At 33.7% G+C, this 24754-nt stretch overlaps 1 protein-coding gene across 1 annotated transcript in view; it reads right to left on the reverse strand.

The window, feature by feature from the left end:
- The window catches only part of TG (thyroglobulin), a 375444-nt gene that overhangs the window by 280808 nt on the left and 69882 nt on the right, over positions 1-24754 (reverse strand). Inside the window, 2 exon segments of the mRNA XM_074265101.1 lie at positions 2496-2720; positions 22238-22394. Coding sequence (XP_074121202.1) covers positions 2496-2720; positions 22238-22394 — 382 coding nt within the window.

Below are 24754 nucleotides of genomic sequence, written 5' to 3' on the forward strand. Positions count from 1 at the left end.
TGGGCATTAAATAAATATTTGTAGATTAAATTGGATTTTACACATGAGAAAAACAACAACAGAAAAGAGCCTTGCTCATAGGTAATAAATAGCAATACTGCAAATTGAATTAAGGTCTTTTGAATTCCAACTTTAGTTCAGGTAACTACTGAGACCTTCTCTATCTAAGAGTTTGTGGTGAATTCATTTTACATCCATATTGAACTTCAGTGGCAGTTTCACTATGATATGGAATTAGAAATTCTAATGAAATTTTAGGAATAAACAAGAAACCAGGCCTGAGTCTAATTAATAATGCTTCAGAGAAAGGGTTCCTAACTTAGGGTTCATGGATAGAGTTCAGATGGATTTATAAACTCAGATGGGAAAAAATACATCTTTATTTCCATTCATCTTTGGGGTCCTTTTTAATTCCATGTCTTCTTTGTGTATTTAAAAACATTATCCTGAGAAGGGGCCTCACACCTTCCAAAAGTCTCCATTATTTATATAAAAAAGGTTAAGAATCCTTTCTGGGAAGAAATCAAAAACAAAAAAGAATTTGAAATTTGAATTTTTGAAATTTCAGAAATTGTGCTCCTTATTTCTCCACTCCCAATAAAATCATTTTTCTGTATATTCAGTGAACTATATGGATACAGAAAAGGCTGATAAATCAACATTTCATCTTAAGCTTCTCTGGGAATGGCTCCTTCCATTCTAGGGGAAATGGTTTCCAAAGCTACTTATAAAGTGAGGGAAGCCAATAACCTCATTGAATTTTAATTCAAAATTATTTTTCCCCAAAGCCAGAAAAGACTGTGCCTAAAACTTCCCAGATGGGGTCAGTGGAGCTCCCTCCACATGTTGAATCAACCATACTTATGAATGTCTCAAAAACTTAAATATATCACCCACACAACAATGATAATGACGCCATTTTCCATTTCTATGGCTCTTTAAGTTTTGCCCAATTCAGTTTTCAGAATGCAGCTCTGAAGAAGACAGGGAGAATATTATTAATTCTACTTTATAAAGAAGAAAACTGAGACACAAAGAGATGCTAAGCGCATTGCCTGGGATAACACAAAAGTGTTCATGGGTGGAAAAGCAAACAAACAAAAACCCTGGATTTTCTGGCCTGATCTTTTTTACTTTGTGCTGCTTCAGCTTTTTTCATGACTACCCCTCCCTTTTCTGGAATCTGTCAGAAAGTTTTCAAGAATAGATACTTCCATCTCCCAGGAAACAGTGAAAATAAGCACCAATTTTGGAGTTAGAGAATGTAAGCTGAAAATATATGATTAATACTTGTGACTAGGTAAGTCACTTAAATTCTCTGTGCCTCAATTTCCTCATGTGTATTATGGAGTTGAATTAGAGGGCCTGTGAGATCCCCTCCAGAAACCTAGATCTGTAATTCATGCTACTTTGATGGGTAATAGCTCCTTACCTATGATCTCACAGAAAGGAATCTAATAGATACTCTAAATTAGACACTATTTCTCCCTACAAAATATCTGTTGCTCCTCAGCACCTCAAGTTACTCTGATGCATGAAGTAGTGAGAGTTGATTTATTAATGTGTAGGTTCAAAGAGCAGCCTCTCAAAAAAGGTTCATACCTTCCTCTTCCTGTCTTGAAAACAACCCAGACCTCCTCTGAGTGATTGTGTGCAGGTCAGAAGTATCCATCCCCTACCTCTATATTACCTAGAGTTCTACCTCACTGATGTCCCCAGGACATTTTCACTGCCATGCTCTTGTGCTCCCAATGCTACTAAATGCCTCTGAGACTCTGGGCTTGTGATTGGTGAACCTTCATCTTGTCTAAATATCAGAGCTTTTAGACAACCTAATGCTTTCATTTTATTCTAGCTCTAGAAACTAAAGAAACCAACTCCTATTCCTAGAATGGTGTATCAGTTAATTGTTCTTTAACTTCATTTACCACCATGTGACTTCTAAGATCAAAAACAGTCCATGTTTCCCTATATATGTTGTGCTTCTCTAATAGAATATAAGTTCCCTGAAGTTAGGGACTATCTTGATTTTCTGTTTGTATCCCCACAGCCTAATACAGTATCTGTTACAGAATAAGCACTTATATGCTTTTTTTTATTCATTCATTTTTCTTCTGCATGTGTTGGAATGAACCATGTCCAAGGAATCTGTGATCTACAAAATTATATCATATAAGTAGAAACCTTTTTCCACACTCTTAAAGCTGATCTTGCTTCTGGATTATGTCATTTTATTTTTAGGATAGCTTTATCTAATTCAACCAATATGATGATAAAGAAAAAAGATAGAAAGAGGAAGGAACTGAAGGAACCTTTTAGTTCCTTTTTTTTAAGGAACTGAAAAAGGAAAATATAGGAAAGAAGTATATAAGGGAATAAGGAATATAAAGGGAGGAATAAAAGAGATAAAGAGAAATGGAAATAAAAGGAGACATTATTGGAAGCTACTATCTGTCAGTCCCTGGTTCCTAGAAAAGAGGAAAGAATCAGCATACCACATCCAGGTGAATCCAGAACTGTTTTGCCTGGTGGTGAGTTCTTTTGGAATCCTTTCTTGCATCCAAATTCCACACTTGGAAATATCTCAAAGTCATCCCCTTGGAAGAATCGTATGGTTGTATCTGCTGGAAATGTCTTGGAATCTAAATGAAGTTGGAAATCACCACTCTGGATCAACTTTACAAAACGTCCAACAAGGTCATTTCCCACAAAGACATTTTCTGCAAGAGATAGTGATAGAAAGGCTTATTCTCATTCCATCTGTAATAGTAAGAAACCTATTCCAGTCATCAGAATTATCCCTCCCTTCCACCAGAGGAGACCAAAAAAATTATATATATTATATATATATATATATATATATATGCCTGCCTTTAGATACACCAATATATATATATATATATATATATATATATATATATATATATATATATATATATATATGCCTGCCTTTAGATACACGTGAAGTTAGTCATGCAAACATCCATTTGCAGAGGTCCCTATGTAGTTTTAGCTTCTTTGGGAAGGAGAAAAATCAAAGGTTAGCATTTTGGTTAGCTTTATATATGTAGTGAGAATTTTTAAAAAATAGAATTCAATACTGAAAAAGGATCCCTTGGAAGGGAAGGAAAAAGGAAATAAGCATTTATTATGCTCCTAATGTGCCAGCCATTGTGCTAATCAACTTATAACTATTACATAATAATAATAATAGCTAACATTTATTTAATTCTTACTGTGTGCCAAACACTGTGCTTAGCATCTTATACATATTATTTCACAACAACCTGGGAAGTAGATGCTATTACTATCCTCATTTTACAATTAAGGAATCTGAAGCAAAAAGGTTTTTTTAAGTGATTTTTTCAGGGTCACACAGCAATATATGCCAAAGATGGGAATTGAACCCAAGTATTTCAGGGTTCATGCTGCCAAAAGGCATACAGCTTGTTAAAGGCAGAAATAATAATAGATACCACCCACTTATATTCCAGTCTAGTACTCTTGTTAAGATTAGCACATTACTACCACAAAGGAAGACATTAATTCAATATAAGAAGAAACTTGGTAAAAATTAGAGCTTTCTGAAATTGGAATGGTCCATCTCCCTGGGAGTTACCTAGGAATTTACTAGTAAGACAAGAAGAACTTGTCCATGTGATGAATGAGGGGATGTCCCTCACACAAGGCTGAGAATGTTTGCTTGTGAATTATCAAAAAAGACAAAAGTTAATGAGTTCTCTGACACTGGAAATCTTCTAGATGAAGCCAGATCACTATTTCTCAGGGATTTTGTATAGTAGATTCTTGGATCAGATAAGAATTTGTATAAGATTACCTCTGATCTTTCTTTCTAAGATTTTACAGATACTGTAATTGTTATTTAAAAAAAAAAAAGAGGAAGAGAGAATTTTGCAGTGTACAGTTCAGAGACACTGGGTGCCAGACAAATCACATTACAAAACAGCTCCAAAATTATATACAAATTATAGTATTCAGCTCTAGTTGCCTCATTTTAGGAAGGACACTGTTGATCTGGAGAGCATCTAAAAGAAAAAGTAGCAAGGGGTGCATTGGCTAGAGCTCTCAGCCTGAAGTCAAGAAGATTCATCTTCCTGAATTAAAATCCAGCCTCAGACACTAGCTGTATGTCCCTGGGCAAGTCACCTAATTCTGTTTGTCTCATTTTCCTCATCTATAAAATGAGTCAGAGAAGGAAATGACAATCTGCTCCAGTACCTTTATCAAGAAAACCCCAAATTAGATCATAAAGATCCAAACACAACTGAAATGACTTTACAGAAACAAAGTCCAGAAGGCAAACCCAAAGGTGAAAAGATACAAATTTATGCCATATGAGGACCAGTTAAAAATATTTAGACAGAAGAAAGGATATTAGGGGATGAGAGGGAATAAATATTTATTAAATACCTACTTTTGTACATATATATATATGCAACTGAAAGTCTGTCATATGAGAGAAAAAATTAATCTTATTCTGATTGGTCTTGAAGGGCAGAACTAAGAAAAATGGAAAGGAGTGGTATAGAGCCAGATTTTGACTTGTTAAAATGAAATTCTTTCTAATAGTTAGAGCTATCTAAAAATAGAATAGGTTACCTCAGGATGTAATAAGTTTTCCTCATTAGAAGTATTCAAAGACAGAGGGAGTAGTCACTTGTCAGGGGTATCCTAGAAGAGAATCTTAGCTCAACATATATGGTAGATGTTTAATAAATGCTGGTTGATTCACTAATTAATGTCAGGTACTGGTTGGACTAGATGCCATGTGGCTCTGTGCATCTATAATTGTGTTGGCCATCCTTAAGCTAGACCATATTGTCCTTAAAACTAAACAATTTAGTAAAGTTCTCCAGCTGTCAGACTGGAAACATTTACTGGAAAAAATAGATAAGCACTATATCAACAGTTGGGTTGGCTCCCAGATAGAAAATATACATTTATGCTACTACAAGCCAATTTAAAACCGCAGCATAACCAAAACCCATTGAAGTTGCTTCTGCCAGAAATATCTATGTAAATAAAGCCAAGGGTAAACAGTTTACTTTATCCTAACTTCAAACACTTCTAAAATTATCCAGAAATGAGCCTGAGGGAGAAGGCCTGCCCTGCATATGATAGTTGATGAGATGTCTCCCTACAAAAGTAATTGGCTTCTAGTTTTACCATATCACAGAAGATTGATGCCATAGATGGCTTGAAACACAGGGGTCAAATTCCTTTTCCAGGACTATGTTCTTATAACTCTATAATCTCAGCATCTACAGAAATGTGATCTAAGTGAATTTGCTCCCATATCATCACCACTCACCACACATCCACATTCCCATATCCTGCTAGAACCTAGCACAGTGTTCTATATTTTTTGATGCTTGAATTAAAAGTCATAATACAACATAAGAGTTGTGGTTTTAAGTATATTGTAGAAGTGATCAATATGCAAGAAGAGATAAATCTGCTTGCTCAGAGCAGGTGGAACAATAGAATGAACAGTGAAGAGAGAAATCAGACCTTTAGTTTAAAAAGAATAGGACAAATGTAACTGAGAGGTAAAACCCAGAAAGGAGGCAAGAAGAGAGTTAAAATTCAATCATAAGATCCAAATAAGTTACATACCAGAGAATGCCAGCAGATATTTAGTGGTATATAAATGACTTGGGACAAGTAATTCTAACACAAGGCTAATTTGTAACATCCATCCTTAGCCAGGAGATTTGAACTTCTTTCCCCAAGTCTAGTAAATTTTCTATCAGATGAGTGATGTGTTTCATCACACATAAACACAAACATACAACACACACACACACTTTTTGTTCTCTGGTTGTTTTTAATTCTAGGATTTTAAATAATGGATTTTACAATAAGGAAACATGTAAAATAGGTAGCTCTTTAAAAAAAGCATGAATCAATGACCTGAATACATTGCAATGACTATTAGTGCAGCAAAGTCAAATATTTTGAATGTTATTCAAGACCACCATTAATCAGGATCAGTTTCCCCAAAGAGCAAAGGGAAGTATAGCTGAAAATGAAAAACAAGGCCAAGAATCAATTAATTCCTACTAAAAACTAGTTTAAGTAGTCCTCAGAAACTAAGCAGAGACCTTCATGAAACCTGGCAGTGGGAAGGTTTGTAATGATTCCTCTATAGTAAGAGTGTAGATTTCAAGTTGGAAGAATATCAGGAACACAGTTAAAAATAAGTTACTAACCCATTACATGAAGAAAACACTTGACAGTCAAGACAACATAAAGACAGAATTACTGAAAACTGGAAAAAGGTAATTTTTACTGCTAAAACTCACTTTTTTTTCTTCAAGGATACACCAAACCCATTATCATTAGTTCAGGTGAGCTTATAAAATCACTAGCCTATAAAATCCTTATCAGAGTGTCAAATGTTTCTGAAAAATGTTTTGGAGATTTTTTTTTATTTTAAATTGACTTAAGGTTTATCCCTATTGAGTGAATATTAAATTCTAATAAAAATACTGATATGTTGGAAGATAAATTTGTTTCAGAACTATAGAAATTCCCTAAGGGACTTAGAATATTGAAACATGACCTTACACATGGCATACCTCACAAAAGGTTAGGAAAATTATCAAGTAGAGGTAAATAAACATGCTTCATGGTCTTAAGATACATTTTAAAAATTGTGGGTTTTAATCAAGATTAGACATGGGGAAAGATAAAGCTGCTAAGTGGTGTAATGACTAGAATGTTAGGCTTGGAATTGGGAAGATTCATCTTCCAAAGTTCAAATATGGCCTCAGACATTTACTAGCTAAATGAAGCTGGGCAAGTCATTTAACCCTGTTTCAGTTTCCTCATCTGTAAAATGAGCTGGAGGAGAAAATGGCAAACCACTTTAGCATTTTTGCCAAAAAAAAAACCCTAAGTGAGGGGAGGAGAGGAGCCAACATGGCAGAGAGTAGACAAGACTTTGAGCTCTTCTTGGCTTCCCTCAGAATCAACAGTAGATCAAGCCCTTGAACAGATTTTGGAGTGACAGAATGCACAAATATTTAAAGTGTAACAATTTTCCTGCATAAGATATCTTTACAGGATTTCAGGAAAGGTCCATCTCAGTTGACAAGGAGGGAAATGTGCCCAACATGGCCCAAGGCAGCCCAAGGGAAGAGGCCTCACATAAAGTATCTAGTGGAAGGCTCTTAGCTAAAATACAAATTGTACTGGGAGAAGAGGAAAAGTTAGATAAAATGGGGTAAGTTACATCACATGAAGAAGCACAAAAGACCAATTTCAAATGAAGGAAAGAAAGGAGGGGATGAACATTGTTTCAATCTTAATTTCCTCAGATTTGGCTCAAAGAGGGAATAGCTCACATACTTAGATTTGTATAGATTCCCCTATAGGGAAGCAGGAGGGCAAAGGGGAAAGAAAAGGAAGAAGCTAATGGAAGGGAGGGGAGAAGTAGAAAGAGAAAGGGATAATAAAGGGGAAGAAGCTAAAAAGGGAAGACAGATTGAAGGAGGTGCTGGTCAGAAGCAAAACTAGCAAGGAGGGAAAGGGTGAAAGTTAAAAGTATAACTTAAGGAAAAGAGGATAATGGAAAATGCAGAGTTAGTGATTTTAATTATGAATGTGAATGGGATGAAATCTCCCAGAAAACATAAGTGGATAGCAGAATGGATTAAAAGCCAAAATCCTACAATATGTTGTTTACAGGAAACTCATTTAAAGCAGAGAAATACATATGGAGTAAAGATAAAAGGCTGGAGAAGAATCTATCATGCTTCAGCTGAAGTTTAAAAAAGCAGGTGTAGCAATCCTGATCTCAGATCAAGCAAAAGCAAAAATAATTCTAATTAAAAGATATAAGGAAGGAAATTATGCCTTGCTAAAGGGTACCATAGAAAATGAAATAATAGTAATACTAAAAACATATGCACTAAGTGATAGAGCATTCAAGTTTCTAGAAAAGAAGCTAAGTGAGTTGAAAGAAGAAATAAGAGAGCAAAACTATACTAGTGGAGGAGTTCAACCTTCTATCAGAACTAGTTAAATCTAACTATAAAATAAACAAGAAAGCATTTAAGGAGATGAATAGAATTTTAGAAAAGTTATGTATGATAGATCTTTAGAGAAAAATGAATAAGGATATAAATGAATATACTTTTCTCTCAGTGGTACATGGAATCTTCACAAAAATTAACCATGTATTATGGCATAAAAATCTCACAATCTTATGTAGAAAGGCAGAAATAGTAAATACTTCTTTTCAGACTAGGATGTAATAAATATTACATGTAACAAAGGGCCATCAAAAAATAAAGCAAAAATTAATTGTAAATGAAATAATCTAATTCTATAGAATGAATGGGTGAAACAGCAAATAGAAAAAACAATCAATAATCTCATCCAAGAAAATGATAATAATGAAATAACATACCAACATTTGTGGAATTTGGCCAAAAAAGTTCTTAGGAAAAATTTTATATCTCTAGATGCTTACATGAACAAAATAGAGAAAGGAAATTGGACATGCAATTTTAAAAATTAGAAAAAAAAATTAAAACACCCATTATACACCAAGTTTGAAATCCTGAAAATAAAGGAGAGACTAATAAAATTGAAAGTAAGAAAACTATTGAATTAATAAACAAAACTAAGAGTTGGTTTTAGGGAAAAAAAACAGCAAAATAGATAAAACTTTGGTTAATTTGATTTAAAAAAGGAAAGAAGATATCAATAGACATATTCGATTTATGGTAAAACTTCCACTTCATTGAAAAGTGGGAGGGAAGGAGTAAGCTAAGGGGAAAGGAATACAGAAATTGTGAGGAAAAGGGGTAATATAGGGGGAGGAACTTTAAGATGGGGGAGGGATACTAAAAAGGGAGGGCTGTAAAAAGCAAGTAGTGCTCACAAGTTTAATATTGGGGAGGAGGGTAAGAGGGAAGGAAAGGAGAAGAGCATAAGCAGGGGTCAACAGGATAGCAAGCAATATAGAATTAGTCATTCTAACCATAAATATGAATGGGGTAAATTGCACCATAAAGAGGAAGCAGTTAGCAGACTGGATTAAAAGCCAGAATCCTATTATATGTTGTTTACAGGAAACACACCTGAAACAGGGTGATACATTCAGAATAAAAGTAAAAGGGTGGAGCAGAATCTACTAGGCTTCAGGTAAAGCCAAAAAAGCAGGGGTAGCCTTCCTCATCTCAGACCAAGCAGAAACAAAAATTGATCTAATTAAAAGAGATAAGGAAGGGCACTAAGGTAGCATAGATAATGAAGCAGTATCAATATTAAACATATACACCCCAAGTGGTGCTGCATATAAATTCTTGAAAGAGAAATTAAGAGAGCTGCAAGAAGAAATAGACAGCAAAACTATAATAGTGGGAGATCTCAACCTTTCACTCTCAGAATTAGATAAATCAAACCACAAAATAAATAAGAAAGAAGTCAAAGAGGTAAATAAAATACTAGAAAAGTTTGATATGATAGATCTTTGGTGAAAGCTAAATGGAGACAGAAATGAGTACACTTTCTTCTCAGCAATTCATGGAACTTATCCAAAAATTGATCACATATTAGGACATAAAAACCTCAAAATCAAATTCACTTAGGCAGAAATAGTAAAGGCATCCTTTTCAAACCCAATGCAATGAAAATTACATTCACTAAAAAGCCAGGGGAAAATAGACCAAAAAATAATTGGAAACTAAATAATCTTATACTAAAGAATGATTGGGTGAAACAGCAAATCATAGACATAATTAATAACTTTACCCAAGAGAATGACAATAATGAGACATCATACCAAAATGTGTGGGATACAGCCAAAGCAGAAATAAGGGGAAGTTTTATATCTCTAGAGGCCTACTTGCATAAAATAGAGAAAGAAAAGATTAATGAATTGGGCTTACAACTAAAAATTCTAGAAAAGGAACAAATTAATCCCCCCCCCCACCAGACAAACATGAAACTTGAAATTCTAAAAATAAAAGTGAGATTAATAAAATTGAAAATAAAAAAAAAAAACTATTGAATTAATTAATACAACTAAGAGTTGGCTCTATGAAAAAAACAACAAAATAGACAAACCCTTAATAAATCTGATGTAAAAAAGGAAAGAGGCAAAGCAAATTGTTAATCTTAAAAATGAAAAGGGAGAACTCACCACTAATGAAGAGGAAATTAAAACAATAGTTAGGAGCTATTTTGCCTAACTTTATGCCAATAAATTCAATAACTTAAATGAAGTTGAAGAATACCTTCAAAATTATAGCTTGTCCAGGTTAATAAAGGAAGAAGTAAATAGTATAAATAGTCCCATTTCAGAAAAAGAAACAGAACAAACTATTAACCAACTCCTTAAGAAAAAATCCCCAGGACCAGATGGATTTACATGTGAATTCTACCAAACATTTAAAGAACAACTAACTCCAATGCTATATAAACTATTTGAAAAAATAGGGATTGAAGGAGTCCTACGAAATTCCTTTTATGACACAGACATGGTACTGATACCTAAACCAGATAGGCTGAAAACAGAGAAAGAAAATTATAGACCAATCTCCCTAATGAATATTGATGCTAAAATCTTAAATAAAATATTAGCAAAAAGACTACAAAAAATCATCCCCAGGATAATACACTATGACCAAGTGGGATTTATTCCAGGAATGCAGGGTTGGTTCAATATTAGGAAAACTATTAGCATAATCGACCATATCAATAACCAAATTAACAAAAACCATAAGATCATCTCAATAGATACAGAAAAAGCATTTGATAAAATCCAACATCCATTCCTACTAAAAACGCTTGAGAGTATAGGAATAAATGAACTATTCCTTAAAATCATAAGGAGCATATATTTAAAACCATCAGTAAATATCATATGTAATGGCGATAAACTGGAACCTTTCCCAGTAAGATCAGGAGTGAAACAAGGTTGCCCACTATCACCATTACTATTCAATATAGTACTAGAAATGCTAGCCTTGGCAATAAGAGCTGAGAAAGAGATTCAAGGAATTAGAGTAGGTAATGAGGAAATCAAACTATCACTCTTTGCAGATGACATGATGGTATACTTAGAGAACCCCAAAGACTCTGTTAAAAAGTTATTAGAAATAATTCAGAACTTTAGCAAAATTGCAGGATACAAAATAAATCCACATAAATCCTCAGCATTTTTATACATCACTGACACAATCCAACAGCAAGAAATACAAAGAGAAATTCCATTCAAAATAACTGTCAATAGTATAAAATATTTGGGAATCTATCTACCAAAGAAAAGTCAGGAATTATGTGAGCAAAATTACAAAACACTTGCCACAAAAATAAAGTCAGATTTCAATAATTGAAAAGACATTAAGTGCTCTTAGATAGGCCAAGCTAATATAATCAAGATGACAATACTCCCTAAACTAATCTATTTATTTAGTGCTTTACCAATCAGACTCCCAAGAAACTATTTTAATGACCTAGAAAAAATAACAACAAAATTCATATGGAAGAACAAAAGGTAGAGAATTTCAAGGGAATTAATGAAAAAAAAAATCAAATGAAGGTGGTCTAGCTGTACCTGATCTAGAACTATATTATAAAGCAGCAGTCACCAAAACCATTTGGTATTGGCTAAGAAATAGACTAGTTGATCAGTGGAATAAGTTAGGTTCACAGGGCAAGCTAGTGAATAAAAATAGCAATCTAGTGTTTGACAAACCCAAAGATCCCAACTTGTGGGATAAGAATTCATTATTTGACAAAAACTGCTGGGAAAACTGGAAATTAGTATGGCAGAAACTAGGCATGGACCCACACTTAACACCACATGTCAAGATAAGATCAAAATGGGTCCATGATTTAGACATAAAGAATGAGATCATAAATAAATTAGAGGAACATAGGATAGTTTACCTCTCAGACTTGTGGAGGAGGAAGGAATTTATGACCAAAGGAGAACTAGAGATCATTATTGATCACAAAATAGAAAATTTTGATTACATCAAATTAAAACTTTTGTACAAACAAAACTAATGCAAACAAGATTAGAAGGGAAATAACAAATTGGGAAAACATTTTTACAGTTAAAGGTTCTGATAAAGGCCTCATCTCCAAAATATACAGAGAATTGACTCTAATTTAAAGAAATCAAGCCATTCTCCAATTGATAAATGGTCAAAGGATATGAACAGACAATTCTCAGAGGATGAAATTGAAACTATTTCCACTCATATGAAAGTGTTACAAATCACTACTGATTAGAGAAATGCAAATTAAGACAACTCTGAGATACCACTACACACCTGTCAAATTGGCTAAGATGACAGGAACAGATAATGATTAATGTTGGAGGGGATGTGGGAAAACTGGGACAGTGATGCATTGTTGGTGGAGTTGAGAAAGAATCCAACCATTCTAGAGAGCAATCTGGAATTATGCCCCCAAAGTTATCAAACTGTGCATACCCTTTGATCCAGCACTGCTACTACTGATCTTATATCCCAAGGAAATACTAAAGAAGGGAAAGGGACCTGTACGTGCCAAAATGTTTGTGGCAGCCCTTTTTGTAATGGCTAGAAACTGGAGAATGAACGGATGCCCATCAATTGGAGAATGGTTGGGTAAATTATGGCATATGAATGTTATGGAATATTATTGTCCTGTAAGAAATGACCAACAGGATGAATACAGAGAGGTTTGGAGAGACTTACATCAACTGATGCTGAGTGAAATGAGCAGAATTAGGAGATCATTATACACTTCAACAATGATACTATATGAGGATGTATTCTGATAGAAGTGGTTATCTTCAACATAGAGAAGAGCTAATCCAATTCCAATTGATCAATGATGGACAGAATCAGCTATACCCAGAAAAGGAACACTTGGAAATGAGTATAAACTGTTTGCATTTTTTTGTTTTTCTCCCCAGGTTATTTTTACCTTCTGAATCCAATTCTTCCTTTGCAACAACAACAATAACAACAAAATTTGGTTCTGCACATATATATTGTACCTAGGATATACTATAACATATTTAATATGTATGGGAATGCCTGCCATTAGGGGAGAGGGAGGAGGGAAGGAGGGGAAAATTCAGAACAGAAGGGAGTACAAGGAATAATGTAAAAAAGGAAAGAAGAAAACCAAAGTACCAGTATTAAAAATGAAAAAAGTGTCCAATTGATTAATGATGGACAGAATCAGCTACATCCAGAAAAGGAACACTGGGAAATGAGTGTAAACTGTCATTTTTACCTTCTGAATCCAATTCTTCCTGTGCAACAAGAAATTCGGTTCTACACACATATATTGTATCTAGAATATATTGTAATATATTTAACATGTATAAGACTGCCTGCCATCTGGGGGAGGGAGTTGGGGGAGGAAGGGAAAAAATCTGAACAGAAGTAAGTGCAAGGGATAATGTTGTAAAAAATTACCCATGCATATGTACTGTCAAAAAAAAAGTTATAATTATAAAATAAAATAAAAATTAAATAAAAAAAAGAAAGAAAGAAAATGAAAAAAGTGGAGTTCCCACCAATATAGAGAAAATTAAGGTAATAGTTAGGAGTTATTTTGCTTACTTGTATGTTAATAAATCTAATAATCTAAATGAAATGGATGAGTACTTAAAAATATATAGTTTGCCCAGATTAACAGAGGAGGAAATCAATTATTTAAATAGTCTCATTTTAGATAAAGAAATAGAGCAAGCTATTAATGAATTCCCTAAGAAAAAATCTCCATGGCCAAATGGATTTACAAGTGAATCCTACCAAACATTTAGAACAATTAATTCCATTTCTATACAAACTATTTGGAAAAATAGAAGGAGTTCTACCAAATTCCTTTTATGAGACAGATATGGTGTTGATACCTAAACCAGGAAGAGCCAAAACAGAGAAAGAAAATTATAGACCAATCTCCCTAATAATCATTAAGGCAAAAATCTTAAATAAAATATTAGAAAAGAGATTACAGCATCTTATCACCAGGATAATACACTAGGACCAAGTAGGATTTATACCAGGTATGCAGGGCTGCTTCAGTATCAGGAAAACTATTAGCATAATTGACTAAACAAACTAACCAAAATCATAAGATTATATCAATAGGTGCAGAAAAAAAAATTGACTAAATACAAAATTGCAAGTTATAAAATAAACCCATAGAAATCATTGGCATTTCTATATGTTACCAACAAAGCCAATACCAAGAGATAGAAAAAAATCCCATTTAAAATAATTGTAGATAATATAAAATATTTGGAAGTCTACCTGCCAAAACAAAACCAGAAACTATATGAATTCAATTACAAAACACATATCACACACCAAAAGTTAGATCTAAAAATTGGCAGAATAGCAAGTGCTCATGGGTAGACTAAGCTAATATAATAAAAATGATAATTCTATCTAAATTAATCTATGTATTCAGTGCCATACGAATCAACCTGCTAAGAAATTGCTTTATAGAACAGAAAAAAAATAAGAAAATTCATCTGAAAGAACAAAAGGTCAAGAATTTCAAGGGAATTAATGAAAAGAAATGCATTTAGAAAGATGACCAGCTGTACAAGAACCTAAACTACAATGTAAAGCAGCAGTTATAAAAAACATTTAGCATTGGCTAAGAAATAGATCAGTGGAATATGTTAGGTTCATAATACATAAGTCAATGATTATAGTAACCTAGTATTTGATAAACTCAAAGACTCCAGCTTCTAGGATAAGAACTCACTATTTGATAAAAATTGCTGGGAAAACTGGAAAATAGTATGGCAAAAACTAGCATTGACCAACACCTAAAACCTTATACCAAGATAAAATTGAAGTGGGTTCATAATTTAGACATATAGAGTGATGCTGTAAGCAAATTAGAAGAACAAGCGGTAGTCTGTCTCTCACATCTGTGGAGAAGAAAAGAATGTATGGCCAAAGAAGAATTAGAGAAGATTATGAAATGCAAAGTAAATAATTTTAATTATGTTAAATTAAAAAAGGTTTGTACAAACAAAATTAATGCAGCCATAATTAGAAGGGAAGCAGAAAACTGGGCACGGGAGTGGGGGGAAGGCAGGGGATTTACATCTAATGTTTCTGATAAAGGCTTCATTTCTAAAATATATGGAGAATTGATTCAAATTTATAAGTACACAATTCATTCCCCAAATGATAACTGGTCAAAGGACATGAATAGACAATTTTCAGATGAGAAATTAAAGCTATTTCTAGTTATATGAAAAAATGCTCTAAACCACAATTGATTAGAGAAATGCAAATTAAGACTGCTCTGAAATATCACTTCACACCTCTCAGATTGACTAAGAAGATAGGAAAAGATAATAAATGTTAGAGGGCATGTGGGAAAACTGGGACACTAATATATTGTTGGTGGAGTTGTGAAGTGATCCAACTATTCTGGAGAGCAATTTGGACTATGCCCAATGGGCTATAAAACTGTGTATACCCTTTATTATAGCAATGTCTCTACTGCATCTATATTCAAGAGATCATAAAAAAGGGAAAAAAGAACCCATATGTGCTAAAATGGGTGTAGCAGCCCTTTTTTGTAGTGGCAAGGAACTAAAACCTGAGTCAATGCTTATTATTTGGGGAATGGCTGAATAAGTTCTGGTGTATGAGTACAATGGAATATTATTGTTCTATAAGAAATGATGATCAGGCTGATTTCAGAAAAGTTTAGAAAGACTTACATGAACTAATGCTAAGTGAAGTAAATAGAACCAAGAGTATATTGTACACAGCAACAAGAAAATTTATGTTATATAATGATCATTAATGTGATGGACTTGGTTCTTCTCAACAATGAAGTGATTAAAGACAGTACCAATAGACTTCTGACAGAAAGAGCCATTCATATTCACAAGACTGTGAAAACTGAATGTGGATAGCAACATAGTATTTTCACCTTTTGTATTATTGTTTGTTCATTTTCTCATTTTTTTTCCTTTTGATCTGATTTTTCTTGCACAGCATAATAAATGTGGGAATATGTTTAGAAGAATTGCACATGTTTAACCTATATTAGATTACTTGTTGTCCAAGGAATGGGGAAGGTGGGAAGGAAGGGACAAAAATTTGGAAAACAAGGTTTTGCAAAAGTGAATATTGAAAATCACTTTTGTATTTTGAAAAAACCAAAAGCTATCATTATGATTTTTTTAAAAAAGCAAACACCAAAGAGATCATAAAGAGTTGGACACAAATGAAAAGAATGAACCACACATGTGGGAAAATGGATCTTTACTCAAAGAGAAACCAAATATCCAGTGTAATAAAAGTATTGTTTCATGATGAAATACAGAATGTGTCTAAATCTTTTTTAACTTGATTCAAAATTGTATAAAACATAGCTATAAAAAAAGAACATTATACATTACATTTTTTCAAGATGCAAAAATTTTCAAGTGTATACTGATATTATTTTACTTTGTCCCAGATAATTTAGCCTTAATAATTTAGATAAAGTTAGCCTCTCTAACTGCTAAGGCACTCTCTGTGATCTTTGAAAGATCACGTTGAATTGGAAAAGTACCACAGCACTGAAGAAAAGCTAACACTGTCCTAATTTTCAAAGAAGGATAAAGTCTGTAAGTGAATTCACTTTGATGTCTAGTAAAATTTCAAATGGCATTTAAAAAAGAATGATTAGAGAATACTGAGAAAAAACCATAATCACAAAGAATGAATTATTTCATCAAGAACAGACCATGTTATACCAACCTCATTTCCATTTTTTGGTAGGATTGTTAAACTTGTACATTAGAGAATTGCTTTATTTATACTTTAACTAGACCAGCAAAGTTGCTAATGAAATATCTCCTTAAATTAATATAATAAATTGATCTTCAGCTATATATAAGGGAGGCAATAGGATTTGTATTCTTTGCCTTAATCAGTGTCTGGAATATTTTGTTTTGTTATCATATTTTAATAAATACATTGATAAACTGGAGAATATTGAGAGCAAGGAGGACCAGACAGCATGAGGCTCTGAGATGTTAAATATGAATATAGATTGAAAGAAATTAGAAGTTTTTAATCTAAAAAAGAAAAAAAGGATAGTAGCAACATCATTTGAGGTTTTCTTTTTTTGGGGTGGGGGAAGCAATTGGTTTAGGTGACTTGCCCAGAATCACACAGCCACTAATTATCTGAATACAGTACGATACTCAGCTTCTCCTGATACCAAGGGCCAGTGCTTTGCCCATTGGATAATTGCCCCTTATTTCAGGTTTTCTTGGCAAAGATGCTGGAATGGTTTGTCATTTTCTTCTTCAACTCATTTTACAGATGAGTAAACTGAAATAAACAGGGTAAAGTGAATTGTCTGGAATTGCACACCGATATACTATCCACTACTTACTACACCAACTTGCTATTTTATGATAATGACGAGGATTAATGTGTGTAGATTTGCCTACTGGTTGCAGTGCAGGATGAGGGATAAAAATCATAATTCAAGATGATCCAAGGTTATGATCCAAGATGATTAGGAGGATGCTAATGCCATTAACATATGTAGATAAATTGAAAGAAGAAGCTTTAGGCTATAAGATGATATGTTCAATGGGGAGTTTATCTTTATCTATATTGAGCCTAAAATTTTTATGAAAGTACATGAGCTTGTAAATCCTCACGAAAGGCCTTTCTTCATGATTGTCAAGCAAAACTTCCCCCATTTATTGAGTGAGGTTCAAACCTGTCACAGCATTTTATTACTTGTTTGTTTGCTGTCCAGAAGAAAAGTCATTTAAATCCTGAGCAGTGCAGTTAACCCATGATGAAGAATATAGGCTTGATGTTTTAAAATTTGAAGTGTTGCTAACAAACTAATACAATTTCTCAACTTTATAGTAGCCTTATAAATCTATAGATGTTTACATTTTGCCTTATTTGGTATTCATAACAACATCGTAATGGAATTTTATTATTATCCCCCTTCCATGACTAATAAATAGTCTGAGGCATGATTCAAACCAAAGTGGGCTATGTTCTATATACTACCTCATGTTGCCTAAGTCACTAGGACAAGATAATTTTTAGTCCATCACCAAATTGACTCTAGATATAGTGGGAAACAGTCACCAGTCTGCTTGGACAACCAATCAGACTATCACACTTATAAGCTATAGATACACTACACACAAATGCTAGTTCTGGGGCTATAAAGACAAAAACAAGACAGTCCCTGTTATGAAGCAATTCATATTTTATCAGGCAAGGCAATATGTGCATATGCAGTTGCCTACAAAATAGATATAAATGAATTTTTTGGAGGCAACCCAGGGTTATTTGACTTGCCCAGGGTGACATACTATTGGATCAAATTTGAACTCAGGCCCTCCTGACTCCAGGATTTTTGTTAGATACAATGAGCTACCCAGTTGCCCCACAATAAAAGGTATTTTGAGGAAGAGGGAATCAATAGTTGAAAATATTGGGAACATTTTTCATGTATAGGATGATGCATGAACTGAGCTATATATTATTCTAAAGCCAAACTATAAGTATCTAAAAAGATTAGAAAATTGGAGGGTTTATAGCAGGGAGCAGAGAAGGCATGGGATGAGATGTAGCAGGGGTGGGTTCCTCTGGATCTGTAATATCACTGATATGGGTAATTTTCAGTATAAAACTCCCTTCTCCAAATACACATTGATAACTCCTCTCAAATATAATGTTTTGGTGATTTACCCATGATCACACAGATAATATTTGTCAAATGCAAGGATTGAACACAAATTTTATTGACCCTAAGACAAGGCTTTTTTTATGTCTGAAGGCTATATTGTCTTTAAGAAATTAATTGATTGGGGGACAGTTAGAAGACCCAGTGGACAGCAGACATGCTGAAATCAGGAATATCTGAGTTCAAATCAGGTCTCAGACATTAACTAGCTGTGTGACTCTGGGCAAATCATTTAACCCAAATTGCCTCACACAAAAGACAAACAACCCCCCCAAAAGAAGTTAATTGAAGTATCAAGTTTTCAACATTAATTGTTAATATGCTACATAGATATCACAAATTTAAATACCTCATAGGCTGAATATAGTAGAGATTTCAAGTTCCTACAATAATGTTTCTCTCATTTATAACACATCTATTTTTCTCTATTTTGTAGCCAGGGAAACTGAGTCAGTTTCAAATTAGTGAAGAGATTTACTTAAAAATTCATAGAACTACTAAGTTATAGAACCAGGACCAAAAACCAGGTCTTTAAATTCCAGCTCCAGTGTTCTCTTCCTTCTTAACTTACAGAATTATTAAAAGAAAGGTACTTTGCAAAATGTTAAAGTATTCCATAACTGTATTATTATTATTAGTATTAGTATTAGTATTAGTATTTCTACTACACACCCTGCTGTTTCTCATTCAGCAGGAGAATAATATTTTAAATGACTCTAGGGAATATTCACTGTGAATGGGATCATAAAATTTGTATAAAGTTGATGAACTGAGGCAGGAGGAAACGCAATAGACAGTCAGAATTTTCATTGGAAAATTATATCTATTTTTAACAACCCACAAAGGGCAGAGAAAGTTATTAAGGAAAAACTACCAATATTTTGAGCACATTGCTAATATTTCAAGGTCACTATCAAAGAAAGAAACCACATCCTCCACAACATGTCCCCTGGTGACTCCAGCTTTGGCTATCACAGGTCAGCTTTCATGTAGTGTTTATTTTCTTATGAACAGGGAACATCTAAAGTACCTCTAAAGTGTTATTTTTTCCTTCAGAATATAAATATAGTTATTTACTGTGCTTATTATAAATTGGTCAAGAGAAAGCCATGAATACAACATGGAAAGCAATGTGGTATATTGGAAAAAAAACAAAACAAAACAAAACATTGAATTGAGAATCTGAAGACCGGATTTTTATTTCAACTCTGGCACTAGTTATTACCAAGTCAAGCCAACTGACATCTGAAAGTCTCCATTTTCTCATCCTTAAAATGAGAAAGTTGAACTATCACTAATTAATTTCTAAGATCTTCTCTATCCTGAAAATTCTGTATCCTATATTCTAACAGTCTATATTCAAAAGTCCCTTCTGGCTATAACAATCTATCTTCTAAGGCTTCTTCCAGTTCTTACATTTTAAATTTTACATTTTTACATTCTACCTCTAGCATTCTGCATTCTACAGTGTCTTCCATTCTAGATTCTGAGCCCCCTTTTAGCCCTCATATTTGACATTTTACATATTAACATGCCAATTCTAAGACTTTATTCTAAAAATCCTTCCAGCTCTGTAATACCCTGGTCTGTATTCTAATCTTCTATGTCTTAAAGCCCTGTCCAACTCTAAAAGTCTATAATTCTGTTTTTATGTGGGCTGAAGAAAAATTTAGCCCATAAAATTCCTGAGGCAGGAATATAAAGTGAATTTGTTTAATCTCTGGGCTCTCACAGCAGTCATAAAACAACTCAGAATAGCTTACATTTCAGAAAGCACTTTAAAGTGACATAGTCATTCCAGTTAAATTTAGACCATGTTGCTGTATATGATACTTAAGAGTACTCAGCTTTATAATTACCAAATTATACATTGTGAGACTCAGTCCTAAAGGGACACCCTCCCTGGGCAATGGAATTTGATATTAAAATACTTCATTTGCAATCTGAGAAAGATTCTTCTCTATATCTTTAAGGTCGCACACTATTTCAACAATTCATACTCAAAAGTACAAATAATTAGAGGAATTGAGGTATAACAGGAAAAGTATTTTGACTTTAGGAAATTGTTTGGTAAAATTTCTCATGCTACCCTTGTGACTCAGAGGGAAAATATGGGCAGCAAACTAGAACAATAGCCTTGCCACAAGTTGTGATTTTTACTAACCAATGAATCGGTGTCAATATGGGGTTGATGCTCTAGTGAAGTAGTCTAGAGCTTTGTCAGTTACTTAGAAGAAATTTAATTTGGCATACATGTACTTACCAGTCAGGAAAGACAGCTTACACAGTGGATAGCAAAGTCAGAGTCCAGAAGATAAACTACATAAGTAGGTTTCTAATGGGCTATCATTAGGAAAAGAGATTAGATTTGTGCTGTTTCTCTGTAGAGAGAACAGTGGTCAATGAATGAAGTTCATTCATAAGGAAGTTGAATTATGTTAATGTTATCAAGAACTTTCTAACAACTTGGAAAATAGAATGAAACACCTTAATAGCACATTTTCCATCACTTTTAAACAGCTGGAGATGCAGTGGATAGGAAGTTGACCTAGAGTCAGGAAGACCAGATTTCAGATTCAACAGCAGACACTTAACAGCTGTATTACCCTGGCCAAATCATTTAATCTCAGTTTACCTTAGTTTCCTCAACTCTAAAATGAGTTTAATAATAGCATCTCCCTCTTGGGAGTTGTTTTGAGGATCAAATGAGATAATATTTTAAGCACCTTGCACAGTTCCTAGATCTGTGCTACATATAATATAACATATATATAACATAAATGATTATTCTCTTCCCCTTTCCACCATGGATATTCAAGTATCAGGAAGATCTCTGTTGAAGCTGTTGAAGATAATGTAAAGATAATTAATGTGAGACCAGAATAGTCTTTTTAATACTCATTTCATAGTCTTTAATTTCATTTAATAGTCTTTTAAATACTCATTTCTTTGAGCTTTATTTGGTTTGGGGCCATATGTGATTTTACTGGTAAAGGCAAGTCCTAGTGAGATAACCCTTTCTATTACCTCTTCTATTACCATGGAATGACTTCTATAACATTTAGGAGCACTGAAAGGTTAAGGCCCAAAGTCACACAGTATCTGCCAGAATAAAAACTTGAATTGATTAACAATAACACTGATGGCTGACTTTACATAGTACTTTAAGGTCTTCAAAGCACTTTAGAAATTTATCCCTTTGAATCTCACAACAACCCTGAGAAGTAGATACTTTAATTATTTCAATTTAAAGTTGAGGAAACTGAGGCATATAGATAAATGACTTGTCCAGAGGCACATAGCTACTAAATGTCTAAGGTTGGATTTGAACTTAGGTTTTCCTGACTTATCTAGCACTTGAGTCACTCCACATTGGGAGTATTCCTTCTCCTAAGATTGATACTTTATCCACTATGCGTTAAAACAAACAAAAAATCTAAACTTAGATCATTTCGTAAGATATGATATCACTTAAAACTACTAAACCATGAAGACAACATACCAATATCATGGAAGTCAGGAAGAGAGTTTGCTGAGATGTCCTCTAACTGGGACCTCCAAGTAACATTCACTCCTAGGCGTTCCACAGTCAGACACTCCACTTGTATGGTAGAATCATCACAGACAGGAAAGGAAGCAGTCCTCCCAAATGTATTTACCTACACCAAGACAAAGATCTTCAGCTTAAATGGGTGATTTTTGTCTTCACATCTGTAGTTGTGACTACTACAGTTTCAACTCACTTTATGCACTCCTATTAATATACAAACAAATTACTCTAAAAGATTCTAGGATGAAGGCAAATTATATCTCTTTTATGTATCTCTCTGGCTGACAGAATAAGTCTGCCACTTCTTTGTTCTTTTTCACTGAACTTATCATTATGCTTTAATTATATGAGGTAGAAAGGACTTCAGAGACCGTCTAATCAAAGCTCCTAATTTTATAAGTGAGGAAACTGAAGCCCAGGGAGAGAGGCCAAGTGACTTCTCCAAAACTACATGGTGGCAGGTATTCGAGGTAGCATTTGAATCCAGACCATCTAATTCTCGAATCAGTGTTCTTTCTATTGTAACATTTTGCTTCAAGATAAAAGACTCAATCAATAGTAGTGTTGTCTAGGATCACAGTCAGCTTTCTTTCTAGTATTCTACAATACTACTATGTTTTTATATGGGATTTATATTCTATCTTGTATTAAATTTATCTCTCTGTACATTTTATGATCTTCAATTAGACTTCAATTAGTTCTCTTTGGGGACAGGTTGTTATTCTTAAGTCATTTTTCAGTCATGTATGACTCTTTGTGACTCCTTTTGGAAAAAGACATTAGAAAGATTTGCCATTTTCTTCTCCAGTTCATTTTACAGATGAAAAACTAGGTATGTAACTTGCCTAGGACCACACAACTAGTAAGTGTCTGAGGCAAGAGTTAAACTCAGGAACGTGAGAACTCCTGATTCCTGGTCTGATACTCTACCCATTATACTGTATAGTTGTTTTTTAAGGATGGGAGTCATGTCTTATTTACAGCTTGTATAGCCTAAAACTGAACTAGGACTTTTATCCTGGAGATGATTTTCTGAAGTCTTTTTGCTAATATCTTATTTAAGATTTTAGCATCAATATTCATTAAGGAAATTGGTCTATAATTTTCTTTCTCAGTTTTCGATCTATCTGGTTTAGGCATCAGTACCATGTCTGTGTCATAAAAGGAATTTGGTAGGACTCCTTCATTCCGTATTTTTTCAAATAGTTTATATAGCATTGGGGCTAATTGTTCTTTAAATGTTTGGTAGAATTCACATGTAAATCCATCTGGTCCTGGGGATTTTTTCCTGGGGAGTTGATTAATAGCTTGTTCTATTTCTTTTTCTGAAATGGGACTATTTAAGCAATTTATCTCCTCCTCTGTTAATCTAGGGAGCCTATATTTTTGGAGGAAGTCATCCATTTCACTTAAGTTATCAAATTTATTGGCATAAAGTTGGGCAAAGTAACTCATTATTTCTCTAATTTCCTCTTCATTGGTGGAAAGATCCCCCTTTTCATTTGTAAGACTAACAATTTGATTTTCCTCTTTCTTTTTTCTGATCAAATTTACCAAAGGTTTATCTATTTTATTGGCTTTTTCATAAAACCAACTCTTGGTTTTATTTATTAATTCAATAGTTTTTTTACTTTCAATATTATTGATTTCTCCTTTTAATTTTTGTATTTCAAGTTTAATTTTTGGTTGGGGGTGAACTAGGACTTTTAGAACATCTTGTATTTTTGTATTATTGCCCTCTGGGACAAACAGTGCATTGTACTTGAGATGGGAAAGAGTGAGGAAGCAAGAGTGCAGACCAATGATTTCACAGGTATGGGAAACTCCCTGTATGGAAACTTCTTCCACCAAAACATATCATCGACTCATCTGTAACATAATTTTGAAGATCTACCTGGACCACTGAGAAATTAACTGATATATCCATGGCCCTGTAGATATGTGTCAAAGGATACCTGAAATGAGGTATTCCTGGCTCTAAACTAGACCTTTTAGCCACTGAGTCACATTGGATGGTGGGTACTCAATGAAGTTTTATTGAATATATCTACACAATCTCTGATAGACATTAAGTGCTTCATAGAAGCTTGTTGACTTGGATGGGTGCATGAATACATGTATGCATGAGTGAAGCATGATTATTATCTGACCTTTTTTGTTGTTAAGGGGTAATTAACTCAATATATTGACCAACAGATGATAAATCAAGAACATCAATTATAGAATTCAACAAAAAGACTTAACTAGGGCATTGGAATTTGGCTCTAGATTCCTGAGAGTGTGTCTTGTACAACAAAACAATAATTCATCTACAATTCAACACATGCAAACTTTAAACAGGAAAACAAATGATGTGGGAAATTATTAGCGCATTTGGGCCCTAGAGGACAAGTAGACAACAGAAAGAATAGATAATAAAAGACTCTAATTAGAATCCAACCAGATGTTTCATATTCTTTTTCTAACCCC

Source organism: Sminthopsis crassicaudata, chromosome 1 (assembly GCF_048593235.1).
Source record: "Sminthopsis crassicaudata isolate SCR6 chromosome 1, ASM4859323v1, whole genome shotgun sequence".
Taxonomy (NCBI): Eukaryota; Metazoa; Chordata; class Mammalia; order Dasyuromorphia; family Dasyuridae; genus Sminthopsis; species Sminthopsis crassicaudata.